Source organism: Apus apus, chromosome Z (genome assembly GCF_020740795.1).
Source record: "Apus apus isolate bApuApu2 chromosome Z, bApuApu2.pri.cur, whole genome shotgun sequence".
Lineage (NCBI taxonomy): Eukaryota > Metazoa > Chordata > Aves > Apodiformes > Apodidae > Apus > Apus apus.
The window spans coordinates 29,208,221-29,225,729 of NC_067312.1; the positions used below are offsets into that span (position 1 = coordinate 29,208,221).

The 17,509-nt window shown below is 37.0% G+C and overlaps 1 protein-coding gene across 2 annotated transcripts in view; it reads right to left on the minus strand.

Annotated features, from left to right (window-relative positions):
- Positions 1-17,509, minus strand: part of RFX3 (regulatory factor X3) — a 122,559-nt gene that overhangs the window by 50,888 nt on the left and 54,162 nt on the right. For both annotated transcript variants that reach the window (XM_051642356.1, XM_051642355.1), the window contains exons 2-3: positions 17,054-17,178; positions 7,906-8,003 (exon numbers count right to left, since the gene is read on the minus strand). In XM_051642356.1, the coding sequence (XP_051498316.1) occupies positions 7,906-8,003; positions 17,054-17,170 (215 nt within the window). In that variant the 5' untranslated portion in view covers positions 17,171-17,178. The remainder of the gene's footprint in view (positions 1-7,905; positions 8,004-17,053; positions 17,179-17,509) is intronic.

Sequence of the window (17,509 nt, forward strand, 5' to 3'; positions counted from 1 at the left end):
TGGAAAGCAGTGCCTCAAAGGCTTTAGGGATGGCATAGGACAACATGACTCCTCAACATAAAACCATAGGAAAGAGAAAAATATGTTACATCCTCTACACATACCCAAGGGATTACTTGAAATTAGGAAGTGATCTTCTATTTCTTCATAGTACTTGTAGCACAAACGTGCAGTATTTTCTCAAATAATATTACATGTATCATAGTCAGTTCTTATCCACTGCAATGGTTGTAAAAGCACTCCTAGCTCTTTGTTTCTTTGACAACTTCATATAAAGATCATCTAGGGACTAAGCTCAGTCAAACTAAAGTCTTCTGGCTGTTTATGATAATACCTTGGGGATATACGGTGGCTTGAGATACAAGGTAAGCAAGAGAATCTAATAGTTTCTTCTATCAAAACACTGTGACAGTCAGTGTTTACTAAAATGTGGTATTAGAAACTTCATCAGTGTTACTAATAAGTTTGAAGTCTAAGTAGTTAGGCAGCAGAATCCTAGTTTCCAGAGAGCTGTGCAATTTTTAGCACATACTTAGAGTTGCCTAAAAAATATCACCTACATATTTGTGCCGGTTTTATTCACGTCTAGGAACACTCTGCCTTGTTGATTTTTCCATCTCTCTGTGTCTGAGCGAAAAAAAACAACAAACCCCAACAGATTTATTTCCTTTGCCAGGAACTGAGACATGCAGAGTGTCTTTAAATAAAAATTCTTAAATCAGGTTTGAAGCCCAGACAAGTTATCTCAAATGCAGTTTTTGTTTGTTTTAAATTAGATTTTAACTTGAAATTATATCCCTTTAACTTCTGTGTCTTGCAAAATAAGTAAGAAATCACTGACTTCTTACCACTATCTGTTGGGAAATTCACGTCTTGAGTAAAAAAATGCACATAAATATTTTTTTACTTGAAGATGTATACCTTTTAACTGCAACTTGAACTACTAGCATCCCTTCACAGTGGTTGTACAAGAATAGCATCTTAATTAAAACAAGGAAACCTTTCTGTGTATTTTTTTCTGGAATTCTAATTCAAACAATTAATATAATTATAATCTTACTCATCAAATAATAACCTCAGAATTACTCTTGTGGGTTTCAGTATGGATAATCTACATAGCTCAGCAGGCAGGCATGTTAAGTATTTTTTCACTGTCATCTCTGTAATAAAAGGTGGCCTTTTATGGTACTTAATTAACTAAGACATTATTTCCTGAGACATAAATATGATAGTCACTAGATGAAATTAAATATTTCAACATACACTATTATTTACATACAGAGCAGCTAATTTTCTTGAGAATGCTATGGTTTTCTACCTCTATGCATAAAAGCCAAGAAAGTCTTTCATACAAGAACAGTATCTTCAAACTCCTTTAAGATTTTAGTATAATCCTATGGTCCTAAAGCTCATAGAAACTACAGAGAATAGAAACTGTGTAACACTGAGAGAAGACCTTGTCACAGCCAATGCATTGCTGCAGCCTGTGGAAGTGGTATATCATAAGCAATGGGAAGAAAGGAAAGAGCCATATACCCTAACACTTACACAACAGAACATGATATAGAAGTCAAATGATAACAGAGAGGGCTAAATCATATCTCACCCTGTCTCATAAAACTTCCTGCCTCCCCACAAAGATAACTACTTCCATAACACGAATATTGATTCAGGGCTTTTTAAAAACAGATCAAATCCCAATGAAGCAACAACCTTCTTCCAAAAAAGCTCGCTCAGTGGAACTAAAAACAGAGATGGAAGAACTGGTAAGACAGTAAGTCATAGTTTCCTTTCACCTTTATCAAACGAAACGGTTAAAACCAAAGATCAAAACATACACTTGGAAAGGACAATTAATACATCCATAACCAGAGAATAAAAATTCAAAGCAAGCAATCTTCTCTGCAGTGGTATATAGCTGACCTGCTTTATGTATATAATTTTTCTGCATACAGACAATTTAAACTCTATCACCCATAAAAGACTTTATAAAATTCACCTAAAATACAGTTACATTATTTCATATTAAAAAATTCTTATCTGTCACATTCAAAAATTAAAGTAAATATGTCACTGATAGGCATTCCTTATCAATAAAAAAGGACTGAAATCTTCCAACACTCAGAGTAAGATCTTCTCCATGTGGAAATAAGGCAATAAAAGCACACACAATGCTCAACTGCAGGAAAACCTGTGAACTAGGGAACAAAGTCAATAAAAACACAGGAAAAATCTTAATTCTTGGGATCTGTAATTTAGACCTTAGTTTCAGTCCACTAAAAATTCTGATGAAGTACTGCAGACCTACAGCTCCAAGCTCAAGATCGAAGTGTCCTGAAGAGTAACAAGTAAGAGAACCAGGAGACCTGCATGGTTGAGCTTCTTCAAGTACAGTGGAGGCAAAAGGAAGACCAGAAGAAATGTGGGCCCGCTGCTGAATGAAGCAAGTGCCCTGGTGACAGAAGACACGGAGAAGGCAGTTACTTAATGCCTTCTTTGCCTTGGTCTCTACAGCTAAGGCCTACCCTCTGCATTCCCAATCCCTCCAGACCGCTGAAGAAGTCAGGAGTGAGGAAGACTTTACCTTGACTGAAGAAGACTGGGCTAAAGATCAATTAAGGAAACAGGACAACTACAAATCCATGGACCCTGATGGGATGCACCCATGTGTGCTGAGGGAGTTGACAGAGGTCACTGCTAGACCACTCTCCATCGTCTTTGAGAAGTCCTGAAAAATGGGAGAGGTGCCTGAGGACTGGAGGAAAGCTAACGCTAGTCTTCAAGAAGGGCAAGAAACAGGACCCAAGTGACTACAGATTGGTCAGCCTCACCTGCATCCCTATAAAGATTTTGGAGCAGCTTATTCTGGAAGTCATCTCTAAGCACACGAAAGAAAAGAAGGTTATCAGGAATAGCCAGCATGGATTCACCAAGGGGAAATCATGTCTGACTAATCTGATAGCCTTCTACGATGTTGTGACAGAATGGATAGATGCAGGGAGAACAGTGGATGTTGTCTTCCTCAACTTTAGCAAGGCTTTTGATACTGTCTCCCATAACATTCTTGTGGGTAAGTTCAGGAAGTGTTAGTTGGAAGAGAGGACAGTGAGATGGATCGAGAACTGGCTAAACAATAGAGCCCAGAGGGTTGTGATCAATGGTGCAGAGTCCAGTTGGAGACCTATGACTCCCCAGGGGTCAGTACTGGGCTCAGTCTTATTCAGCATCTTCTTCAATGACCTGGATGAGGGGACAGAGTGTATCCTCAGCAAGTTTGCTGATGATACAAACCTTGGGGAATTGGCTGATTCACCAGAAGGCTGTGCAGCCATTCAGCAAGATTTGGACATACTGGAGAGCTGGGCAAAGAGGAACCTAATGAGGTTCAACAAGAGTAAGTGTAGAGTCCTGCACCTGGGGAGAAAATACACCATGCACCAATACAGATTGTGGGTTGACCGGCCAGAAAGCAACCCCATGGAGAAGGACCTCAGGGTCCAGGTGCCAACCAGCTATTTATGGGACAGCAATGTGCCCTTGTGGCCAATAAAGCCAGTTGCATCCTGGGATGCATTAAGAACAGTGTGGCCAGCAGGTCAAGGGAGGCTGTCTTCCCCCTCTACTCTGCCCTTGTAAGACCACATCTGGAGTATTGTGTCCAGCTCTGGGCTCCCCAGTTCAGGAGGGACAGGGATTTCCTTGAGAGAGTCCAATGGCAAGCTATGAGGATGATTAAGGGACTGGAACATCTGTCATATGAGCAAAGGCTGAGAGACCTGGGGCTGTTTAGTCTAGAGAAGAGAAGACTGAGAGGGACCTTATTAATGTCTATAAATATCTGAAGGCTGGGTGTCAAGAATGGGCCAGTCTCTTTTCAGTGGTGCCTTGTGATAGGATGAGGGGAAATGGCATCAAGTTACAACACAGGAAGTTCCACCTTAACATGAGGAAAAACTTCCTTACTGTGAGGGTGATAGAGCATTGGAACAGGCTGCCCAGAGAGGTGTGGAGTCTCCTTCTCTGGAGACTTTCAAGACCCATCTGGATGCGTTCCTGTGTGATCTGCTCTACATTTTCCTGCTGCAGCAGAGGGGGTTGGACTTGATGATCTTCAGAGGTCCCTTCCTACCTCTATGACTATATGATTTTATGATTCTTTAAAATAAGGTATTGCCACTGTTAGGAACATGTCAGAAGGTTTGTACTAAATCTGCAAGACAGCTAAAACCCTCTTTGCCTCACCAGAGTTATCAGGTAAATAAGTATATATGATCAATACATGACAATTTATGTAAGAAGGAAGTTCATGTTTAGAGGACGCACTTGGCTTCTTAATACAGGAACAGCTGTAATATTCTTTATCTATTCCAAACTGCCAGGTAAGCCTGTACATGTCATTGAAACAACAATGCAATTTTGTTTCAGAATAGTGTGACATGCTTGACAAGCAAAATTGTTATCAATCAGACACAAATGTAGACAACATAATTCAAATATTCTCATACCATACAACATATGTGACAAGATGCAGGTTACACTCCTTGTATTATCATTATGCTTCTAAGTATAATAAAACCAAATACTTTTAAGCGCAGACAAATCATGATATAAAATGTGTGGGAAGAACTGTGCTGTAAGAACACAACAGTTACACTTGTCAAAGACCATGAAACCTGACAAACTTCTCAGTTATAGAACCAAAGGAATCAGGTAACTCTTTCCTCATGTATATTCTAACTGCATCCTTTATTGCTATCACAGATGGACTTCAAACAATGCTAGCTTGCAAGTGCTTTATTTTGAAATAAAGAATAATTATTTTATCATACATGCTGTAACATTTATTCCATAGATGACTGTACACTGAATTAATGTCTTCGCCCTAACTATGCGTTGCAGACTTCCTATTCCATTGCTAGAGCAGTATTGTCACTTGATAGATTATAAGAGCATCCTATATCTGCTTTTGAGGTAGAATTAAGATTTTGCTTTAGTCTGGTCATAAAATGAATCAAACATACAATCATAGGAAAACAACCCAAAAGACAAACCAGTGATGACCCTAGTCAATTGCAATGTTTACAAATCTAATTATATTTTCTGAAAGCGAAACAGGCAAATTCTGGCGTGGGAGGAACTGGACAAACCAGCTGCCACACACTTCCTGTGAATCTGTTAGGATCCACAAGGCTCATCTTTCACAGACTGCAGCAGGAATAACAGAAAAACATTAACCGCAATCTGAACAATTGCCTAAGTAAGTATTTTAGCAGTAGAGAGGCTGACCTCTGTGTTTGCTGTCACAGCAGAATGCTACACAGTCTGTGCCAGCTTTTTTAGGGATATGGTGAGCTTTTTGTTCACTTCCAAAAATTCTAAAATGTCACTCACACATTAATGTATCTCTGACAAAGTTAATCCAGTGGCAAAACAAGAAAAAGAGGAAGAAATACAATTTTTTTAAACCATGGAACTTAGTAAATGATAAATACAAAAACAGAGAAACAGTTCTTCAGTCTCTGAAGGAAGCTAGCTAGAGCCCTGTTTTCCTTCACCTATCAAATAAATGCCATTATAACATGCAACACATATACTCAATAACTTTAATTTACATAAATTACATTTTTCCATTCTTATTCTGGAGTATAAAGGTACAAGGAAAAATGTGTTTTACAGTATATAGTCTTCAAAAATTCTGAGTAGAAATGCAGACTGATGTAACTCTCCATGAATGAAACCATAATTTTTTGAAAGTTTAATGTTCCTAAAATTATTGAACAACAAACTGGCTGCTTACAAGGCTGCTGTTCAAAACAACATGGGTAAATTCTTCTTCTATAGGATGGAAAGACAGTCTGTATTAGGTTCACCTGCTAAGGAGAGCTTTTTTACTATGTTAAGGAAGTGCTGTACGTCCTATTGACTTACTTCGCAGAAAACGACAAAGGGATTCAGATATAGAATTCAATAAAATAAGGAAAACCTGAAGCTTTGTAGTAAGTAGCCAGTAACATCTGTTTCTCTTTTTTCTAAGGGCTGTAAGCAGTCACATAGTACACATCTCATACACTGCCCAAAGTGCATGTGTCAGCCACCCACTTAAGAACTTAAAAGTGATAAATGAAAAGAGAAACTTGAATAGCCTATTTAAGAATTATCTCTTTTGGTGGCTAACACTAGACTACGCTGGTGGCAACGAAGTCATGCTGCCACTAAGTACTGCTGCACAGGACATTCTAGAACTCCAGTATGAACTGAAGTCAGAGATATGCTACAGTTGATATCCCTAATGCATTCTATGATTCTATGATGATTCTTCTTCATCTCTTTGACAGCACAGTGCAGGCCACAGTTAGCTTTCACTTGGAGGGGTATCCAGTACACCTGTAATCAATTGCCCCAGGAGCAGAAACACAGCCCCAGTATTTGCCATGCTCCCTTTTTTACTGCACTTTGGGCTTTTGCACTTACAAAAATCAAGTTATGAATGCCCTAAGCAGGAATGAAGGGACCCCGCATCTGGCCTGGTGGGAGAAAGAGACAACTGAGTTTACTGAACTGCGTGTGCAATGTCCAAGTGGAGATCAGTGATGAGTGATATTCCTCAGGGGCTGGTATCGGGACTGAGGCTGTCTGACACCTTTGTCAGCGACTTGGACGGTGGGATGAAGTGCACCCTTCCAAGTTTGTTGATGACACCAAGTTGTGTGGTGTCATCAACAAGCTGGAGGAAAGTGACGCCATACAGAGGAATCCTAGTATGCTTGAGACGTAAGCTCACAGAAAATGCATGAAGTTCAACCAGGCTAAGTGCAAGGTCTGCACCTCGGTTAGGGGAATACCAAGCACAACTACAGGCTGGACAGAGAAGCATTGAGAACAGCCCTGAGGAGAAGGACTTGCAAGTGTTGTGTTGATGAGAAGCTCAACATGAGCTCATAATGCAAGCTCACAGCCCAGAAACCCAAGCGTATCCTGAGATGCATCAGAAGAAGCATGGTCAGCAGGTTCAGGGAGATGATTCTGCCACTCTACTCCACTCTCATGAGGCCCCATCCAGAGTACTGTGTTCGGTTCTGGAGCCTCAAAAACAAGAAGGACATGGACCCCTTGGACCAAGTCTAGAGGACGGCAATGAAGATGACCAGACGGCTGGAGCACTTCTCCTATGAAGAAAGGCTGAGAGAGTTGGGGTTGTTCAGCCTGGAGAAGAGAGTTCCTTCCCAAAGCAACAGGATCTTAATTTGACAATTCAGTCAGCTACAAAGCTGGTGGTGCCCCAAATCAGGAATCAGACCAGGTTACCACCAGAGGTCACATCAAACCTTATTATTCTATGTTTGTAAACTTCTCTATTGGAGAAAGGAATTTTGTGATGGATAAGTACGTTCAGAGAAGCAGGAAAAGTGCAATAATGTGCAGAAAACAGGCTAAAGAAGCAGCAAAAGGAGACAGTTAACTCTCCTTCCTCTGTCTCTGATTCCTTTGGAAAAAAAATACTTATTTTATTAAACACAAGAATGAAATGACAATATTAATGTATTTAAATAACTATTGCTGCTGCACTTTTCTATGCATTTGCCACTAGGACTGCAGCCAAAAAGACAGAAGGCCCTGTCTTCTGTCCTGAGGACAGAAATAACACAGTACATCCCATGAACAGAACTTACCCATGAACTGTAAGACACTTTTTCAAACAACACTATGCTGTATATGTAACTTCATGTATATCCAACTAAAACAATCACAGGAGTTCTATTTACACAAAAATTCTGTCTTAATTTTGAGCATAAAATAGCTTTTCTTTCCCACTTAAAATATACTACTTGGTAGAACCTAAATGAAAATATATATTTAACTTCACATTTTAATAAACATTCAAATGCCAATCATTCGCCAACTTACATAGCTCCATTAGTGTAGACTGTGTCACTTCCCTCCACATACTGAACCTGGGCTGGGTAGACATGCTGTACCTGTTGCACAGTCTGCACTTGCTGTACCTGAAAACAAAAACACCAGAAATTTGGGATATTGTAAAGAAGAACTGATGCTTCAGTGCACTTAATGGCTTCTAAACAATATGGGATATCTCTTTTCTCATCATTATTAAGGGTATGTCACAGCAACAGCAAAGAAAGTTCCTCTTCTTACACTATGTTTGTGCTCATACACTATGTCTGGCAAATGGAGCCACAAAATAGAAGATGCACATTCATGGAGTCAAGATGAAGAATTACGTTTACTACAGAAGAAAGTATCATTTGGCAACATGTATGCCTTTTTTTATTCCATTTCAGACCTGAACAGTACAAGCCTTAAAATCACATCTTAATTTAAGTGTGTTGCAGTAAATTTAGAAATAAAGGTTCACATTAAGATGGTTTAGCTCTCATTTAACTGGAGTTAATCTACAATAATATAAAGGTTTTTTCCAGTAACTCTTGGATCCAGTGTGTAATTATGGATCAAAACCCCCAATCTGAGTAACCTCTTTCCCAGAGTATCATCAGCTATAACAAACTCCAACAAAACTTGGGTTTATGTCAATAAGCTAAACAACAGAAGGCAGTAAGGCATGGATTGTCTTCACATGTATTGCTGAGATAGCATGCGTATTTTGTAAAAGCACACATAGTCACAAATCAATTTCTTTAATTTATATACTATGCAGGGAAGCTTCAGGCTATGCAAATTTCCTCTCTAGTCTTATTTTTTTTCTTCTGCTACAGTAAAGATTTAGAATTCCATATTTTACACCTGCTGTTATTTAGATGAGCAATACTTTGGTTCAAGAGCAGTACAGAATCTAAAAGAGCCAAAAAGACCTACAGACATCACAGACTGGCACAAATTTACCTAAGGAACTAAATCAAGAATGTGACAATGCATATATTTAGTAAATAGATCTAACATATACTACTTTTAAATGACTGTTACTTTTCTCACATATTTTCTTAGAAGGCAACTTCAGGCTGATCCAGTTGCTCCTAAGGAGACTGCAAACCCAATAATCTCAGATGAACCTGTGTTTCATGTATTTGATGGGTCATCTCCAAGAGTTCTCTGAGAACACCCTAGCTTAATACCTTCAATTTTGCTATACTTTCAAAAGTTCTGTACACAAACACATTTTTCCTAGTCTTTTATAATCTTGACTCAGTCTATGAAAGAAAAATCTAATTCTCACAGAAACCTCCCTTTAGGTTGACATTAAAACCTGAGTTGGCCATGGTAGGGGGTTGGAACTAGGTGATCTTTATGGTCCCTTCCAACCCAAACCATTTTGTGATTCTGTGAATTCTGAAAAAAACACAACATCCAAGGTTTGAAGTGCAGCTATACTACTATGGTCGAAAATCAGATGTTTCTCTGTCCATTAACAGTGAAGGGACACAACATGATGATTTAAATATCTACTAAAATGAAATTTCTCACATGAATCATTAGATAAATTGACAAATATACCAGAAATACAATTTCTCAACTTAAAAATATATACTTTAAAGATGTTTTCTAATTACTAAGGCAAGGTACAGCTCTGTACATTTCCTCTCTTAATCATATTAAGTTATGAATAGAGAGATTCAATCATCAAAGTCAACACAAAGAAGGATCTGGACAAGCTAGAGAAGTGGGCCCATGTGAATCTCATGAAGTTCAATAAGGCCAAGTGCAAGGTCCTGCACCTGGATAGGAGCAATCCTCACTATCAATACAGGCTGAGGGATGATGTGATAAGAGAGCAGCCCTGCAGAAAGGGACGTGAGGGTACTAGTGGACGAAAAGTTGGACATGACCAAACAACGTGTACTCGCAACCCAGAGGGCCAATCGCATCCTGGGCTGCATCAAAAGAAGCATGGCCAGCATGCTTCAAGGGAGTTGATTCTGCTTCTCTACTCCACTCTCCTGAGTCCCCACCTGGGGTACTGTGCCCAGCTTTGGAGTCCTCAACACCAGAGGGACATGGAACTGTAGGAATGAGTCCAGAGAAGGGCCACAAAGACAATCAGAGGGCTGGAGCAGCACTCCTATGAAGACAGGCTGAGAGAGCTGGGGCTGTTCAGCCTAGAGAAGGCTCCAGGGAAACCTTATAGTGGTCTTCCCCCTTCAGTACCTGAAGGGGGCCTACAGGAAAGCTGGGGAGGGACTGTTTACAAGGTTGAGTAGTGATAGGATGAGGGATGACGGTCTTAAAACTAGAGCAGGGTAAATTTAGACTAGACATTAGAAAGAAGTTCTTTACAATGAGGATGGTGAAGCACTGGAACAGGTTGCCTAGAGAGGTGGCAGAGGTCCCATCCCTGCAGACATTCCAGGTCAGGCTTGACGGAGCAGGCTCTGAGCAACCTGATCTAGTTTAAAATTTCCCTGTGCACTGCAGAGGTGGTTGGACTAGATGACCTTTAAAGGTCCCTTCCAACCCCACATTCTATGATTCTATGCATGTTACTAGCTTTAGAACATTTTTTAAATTAAAAAATATAAATAGCTGTGCTGTGCAAACATGTTTTCAACTAATCAAGGTACTATTTCCATCACCTCTGAATTTATAAATTAAATCAAATCATAATTTCATGTAACGGGCTTGAAAGTTACAGCTTTAAGTGTGCTATTTATTAGTACCTCTCATTATTAAAATTTGCCCATCTGTGACGAAACATGCAATAACTGGCTAAAACGTACATGTGCTTTACTGTGAAACATATGCAATGTATTATGATAAGTTTTCAAGTGTTACTCTAAAAGCATTTCTTCCCCTTGGGTAACTCAAGTTCTCCAAACTTCAGTGAAAAGGAGTCATTGTTGATCAGGCTATCACAGAGCACCAAACTGATCTACTTAACCTATACAGTGAGAAAACACGTTGAAACCAGGCTTTGTTCTTAAAACCAGCAATTTGTCACCTGCCATGTAATGGATATGCTCCTTTTTCTGTCCTGGTAGTACAGCTGGGGAAACTATAAAAATGATGCTGTTGTTAGTATGAATTCCATGTTCTTGTCCAATCCCTCCCAAAGTGCACTTTGTTCCGTATTCATACACACTGGATATGGCTTATTCCCTATTTAAAAAATCCACACTATTTTTCTGTTAATAAAGGAAACGTGATTTTCTGCCTGCAACATGCATACAGGTAAAATGAAACTCTACAGCATGTACAAACACAATACTAAAAACTTTGTATCAGTAAATGCAGGTCATGTTCCCATTTCATACAAGATATTATATTTTCCCATTATTCTTGAATACAAGCTGCTACCATTTCAAAAACAGATGCAGTACGGTGTAAGACCTTTGCCACAGACCAACAGGATATTGCAGAGACAAAGTGCAATAGTGTTTATCTAAGCTCAGAGTGAGGAAACGGAAAAATTCCGATTTGTTTATTTTATGATTTGGAACAACAAGAAGAAAAAACAATTTATCATTAATCGAAGTATCAAAAAATAATAAAATTAAAATTGTACTTTATTAAGATAAATTTATCACAATTTTAATATAAAGCCTTCATTAGTCTAATATGCAGTACTAATGGAAATTTCATTACGCAACTAAAGTAATTTATTTTTTAAATCAACATTTAAGAATTAATACGTTACAGTGTTAGTAAAACTTCATATCTACTTCTCTAGATCAAAATGTTTTTTCCTTAAATTTTAACAATGAAGTTCAATATAGAAGGGTCACTGAATTAGGTTATTTTTTTTCCAATACAGTAATAAAAAACCACATTGTATTAAAAAAATATTTTGCTTCATTGTCTCTGCTGCGGTTAAACTGATTATGGTGCTCAAGGAAGACTTAGTCACAACATCGTATTGCAATGCATACAGCAACCATTATAAGGCAGCAAAAGTTAGAGTTAAGTATTTTTCCTATAGAGCAATGAGAAATAAGTTGTCTTCAGGATGGCCTTGTGTAAGAAAATTCTGCCATGGTGAAAATCTTTGTTATATAATATCTCCAATACCAATTTTCTTTCCTATTTAACTTCATTTTGGGAAAAAAGTTTTTACAAGATTATATCTAGTGCCTCTGGATTTTCTTTTAATTTTTAACGACAAGAAGAAATTAAACGCATACATCTACTCTCTATGAGCACAAAATTGTTTGAGAAGTTGGTTAAAATTAGGTTTTGTGGAAATTGAAAAAAAAAATACTCTCTTCTATTTATAATTTTTCTTCCACCTATTATTAAGCTCTTAAAAGGAACTGTACCAGCTATGTTCTCCTAGTTTTGGGACAGAGCAGAAAGTGAAGATCACACAGAGAATATTCAACAGAGATATAAACCTAAATGGCCTTCTTGTTTTAAAATATACTCCAAGAATTAAATTATTTGGGGTGAAAATAAAAAATACAATGAAGTATTTATTTAAAAGTGACAGTACGCAAGTTCAAAAACTGTATGTTCTGGGGTGGACTGATGCGCTAATCATGGTAATTGTTGTTATTATCTGTCTGGAAAACAAAATTAATTAGCTTGTATAGGAAATACTGAGTTAAGTATAGTCAGACATAAGATCTTTCATTCCTCTTGCTTCAGTGACTATAGTCTGAAATAAAGAGCTGGAATAGGATTAGAAGTAAGCAGCTGAAATGTTCCAGGAGAACAAGAGGTGAATGAAAACTTACTTCAATATGCATGTGTAATTATAATTACCAGTTGGAAAAAAAAAGGAAAATTAATTATGTTCTTAATTATACCACCTCAGAGAAATGCATGAGGGGCAAAGTTATATTGTATATGTGAGACTCTGTCAACAAAAATAAAGTGCATAAAAGCATGCTTAAATGCAGAAACTACACTGAAGCATAAAAATGAAGAAAGATTTTTCATTTCCAATAAAAAGTGCTTATATTCAAAGTACTACTAAGCAAGGAGAAGAAGAACAGGGCAAGACACATAAGGATTTTTAAACTCCATTTTAAAAAGAACATACAATTATCCACAGTGCCTATGCAAATGACTTGTATGTGCATCATTTTCTGTTCTCAGAGGTAAAAATAATTTTTGTACCTTCATTAGTCTGGATTACTTTTGGCAAGCAAGATATAAATAGCACATGCTGTAATATTCTAAGCACATTCATATTTATATAATGGCTAATGTCAGCTCATGATTATATTTGTCATATGCTAAACATGATTTTGCATTAAGAGTAATTTTGATCAGCAGATGTCTGCATCTCCAGTTAATGTTACAATGACTTGTGAACACAATGGCCATTTTGTATGGTGAATATGAAGAAATGCTTTGGTCAACTTCTGATGCATGAGATATACTTTTATAAAGAATTATACTAGTATTTTAAGTTTTATTTATTTAATCCTGTATGTATGGCATAAACTGCAAAGTAAGGTTCATTTTTAATCCTTAGAAGCTTACCGCACTGTACAAGAGTCCTGTTGAAAAAGCTGTAATACATTAGTGAAAAATCTCCATATCTGAGAAAACAAAAGACTAACAAAATCGCTCAGGCTATTAAAACAGAAATCAATTACACTCCTACCTTTTTGGTCTTACTATTGTTGCTTTTTGCTTATATGAGACATGTTTGTCCCCTTATTATTCCCCTTTATCCCATCTCAACAGTAACAGCTGCTGTCCTGCATGAAACCAGCTGCTACCAGTGCCACTTTCACCAGAAGGGAAGCCCAGGTTTTCATTAATTAACCCTTTTTTTCCCATTTTGGACCATCACAGAAGATTTTTATGAGCCCCATATTTATACTAGTTCTATGCAAATTAGGAATTTGTTCTAGCTAAAAATGTCAAAAGTTACTCTTTCGCTCTTTGCTCAAAAGACAGGATGCTTCAATGCAGAAAGGCTCTTAGTCCACCCTTCCACTTACTCAGCTTGCTCTTCTTCATGGCAAAAGTGTTCAATTTTGAAATAGATATAATACACTTCCTGAGCATTAAAAAACTCACTGATGCTATGAAAACTACCCCAAATTAATGTATGAATGTCATTTGAGTGTGATGTATTTACAGGAATGGAAACATGGGAAACAAAGACCTCATGTGGAAAAAATAAATACTGTATATTGCTTTGATTTTCTTTTTTTAATCTGAAATGGTATTATTCACTAAAAAGTACTAATAAATTACTGTAAACATAATACAGAAGTTTCAGCTTACTCCAAATGGTTGCATTTACACAGACATGTTACAGTACCTTTGAATTTAACATATTTCAAGAAGTTCCCTATTGTTTTAGTAAATTATATCCTCAAAAGGATATACTCCAAATGTGCATATGCTCACATATTTTGGATACAGTTGAGATTATTATGCATGTCTTGTACAAACCACCGGAAAAAATGAAGGCGTAGTTTATATACTAGGCAACTAAAGCTTTCCTCCAACTTTGGTAACTCTGAAGGTGCAGAAATAATAAGCCATTCTGCCATCAAAAGAATGACTTTATTAAATTAGCACTCCTCCTGATTTTGTTTAGGCAAATTGGCCCATTTTTACCAAATAATATATTAAAGCCTCTATTAACTTTAAACAAATGCAAAGTATATGCAGACAATTCCTCACATAACATTTTCTCCACACAGTGATTGTTTCAGTGTTTGGTATTACTTTTTTGTTTTGTTTTGTGAACCATACAACTGAAATTACGTACCCCACATACACTCTTCATCACGTTTCCTGCTGGCATACCATATTCACATCTTCACTCTTCCTGTTCTCACCACACATCCACTTCCGTACATTTTCCTCTCTCCCTACACAAATCTCCCACACAATACCAAGTTTTAATCACTGTGGCACTGTCTGCATCAGATTTCTTAACATTCTTGTTCAATCTCCGCAAAATTTTGAAAAAACTCCTCTTCCTTAGATGGGTAGATCCGTTAGCCTTCCTTTCTGAAACATTATGCAGATTCCTATGGCCAGTGTTAAGCAGTCAACTGGAAAAATATAATCTAAAATCCCCGTTGCAAAAAATAATCCAAAACAATGATGAAATATTCAATCAAAGAGAATCTCAGAAGTACTAAAGGAGACGTATGTAAGGTTGATGAGGGACAGTTTTACATCCTGTGATAAAATATCAATTAAAAAAATTTCCAGTTCTCATTAAAGTATGATCAAGCAAGTAAAAAACCAATCTACTTCTGGGCTTCTGTTTTTTGACATGAGTATTACATTAATAACGCATAACTGGAATAACCTCTGAAAAGATACAGACAGTTGGTGACAAAAATTAATGTGTTATTTATGTGGAGAAAAAAAAAGCCAATTCTATCCTACAAGTTTTCAGAAAGGCAGAAACTTTGCACAAGCACAGTATACAAACACCGAAGTCCTGTTCTGCACTTTCTTGTGACAAAAAAAGAACAGAAATGCATACGAGATTCTATCCTTAACAGTTCAAACAATCCAAAGATTACTATAATAGTACAAAGTAGCCCACATGCCACTAACTGATTACCGATCTTCAATCCCTTACACTGATCAATATTTCACATTAATAGAACCCAGTATGTAATATTAGACTATAATATGTATATCTTATTTGCTTAAAACAGCAACTGTGCAGCACAACCAAATAGCCATCTTTTATCTTAAAAGCTGAAATACAGGAATAACAAGGAACAAATAACAAACTACATCTATAAACATCTGTCATCATGAAAGAACATAAAAATCATACAAATTATCCAGATAATACTTCATAAAGAAAAAACATTTTGCACTTCACAAATCTTGCCAAAGAGTTAAGCAGACAAAATCTCCTACAAAGGTTAGCTAAGTCCAAGCACAATGGAACCTTCAATTAAAACCTAACACACTACTCAAAAGTCTCTTTCCTAATCAACATTTGAGTAAAGAGAGAAAGAAAGATTTAAAAGTCTGAATTCAGGAGCAAATATTTCAAACAACTGTTGATTCACTGGTGTGACTTCGCAGCAAATGCAAAAGTATTTAAATAAAATTTTGTATGTGCAAATTCAATGTTTTTCTGTTTTTTATTTTTTTTAAGAAACTTGTATCGTAAAAGATACATAAACATATAAGCAGAAAGCATAGTAATGGAACTATGAGCAACTACAAATTGAGTCTGTCAATCAGGAAAAAATTGTTAGTGAAATGGATGAGACTGTGGAACACATACACAAAAAGGTATCACTTGGAATTCTAAAACAAACAAATGAAGAATTTAATATAGGGAAAAGTGTTCCACTGGCACAGAATCAAATTACACTATCTAATGAACTATGTTCAGTTCTCATGCTATGGATTCTGAAACTGTGAAGTCAAGAAAAACATCATCAGATGTCACCCACAGTACATGTCACATGGACAGCTAATGTATGCATATTCTGGAAAGGACTTGGACAGGTGTCTCAGCTTTCACATGCAGTTCCTGTTTTCTACCTCCATACTTCTCCTTTTCTCCTCCCCATTTTCCTCAGACACCACTCCTTTCAAAGCCTGTGGGTGCTGCATAGGTGAGTGAATGTCTCATGTAAGACAGGTGGCACTGTGCTGGCTGCTACAAAAATAATTTCCTGGCAAATGCAGATAATGGATTACCTATTGTCAAACTGCAAATGCTCTAAGAACACTGTGCAAAGAACTGCAGGTAAAGGCTAAAGATATCAAGGACAGTGCTTTTTGTTTTTACAATCACATTGCTCTTAATGGAAGTCCAAATCAAAGGAGAAATGGTATAGCATATAATATCAGAAACATATTCATTATTTAAAATAAAAACCCTAAGTACTCAGTAACACAAATAAAGTAAGCTTCTATAAGCTATTACATTAATTCTATAATAACATACAGTTAGAATCATTTATGTGTACTACTGTTGCTTGTCACATGCTTATGTTAAGTAACAGATCCTGAAAACAGCTTGCCTTTCTCTGGCTACTTTAACTCCAGTAAAATAAAATGGATAAAAGCAGAGTAGGAAAGTTTCACTTAGCAGCCTTGTACAAAATCAGGTTCTTCACCACATTGTAAAAAACTATCCCTCCTGATTTTTTTGTTTTTAATCTTCTCAAAACTAATAGCCACCTACCTGTTGCTGAACTGGTACTTGCTGTACTACCTGTGTAGGCACTGCTGCCTGGCCAGCCACAGATGTCTGTAAAGTCACAGTCGAACCTGTATCCGACCCAGTCTCTGATGTCTGCATCGTGATCTCTGAATAAAATGAAAAACATAAAATTAGACGGTCAGCACAATAATTTTAAAAATTGTGTTATTTATATTAGCATACTAATTTGTCAATTATCTCTATATAGATCTTAAAAATTGCCGCTATTGACATCGGTACAAGCCAAAAGTTTTTTCCCCCTACTAGCAGATAAATCAGTACAAATGGGTTTTTATCTTACTTATTTTCACAGTATCTTATATTTACATGTGCAGAAACATATCACTTCTATGACTTTTATCACTTTAAGATCATTTAGAAAATCAGAAGCAAATCTTCCCTCAGCTTGTAAATAAGTGGTCATCATTCAAAACTGTT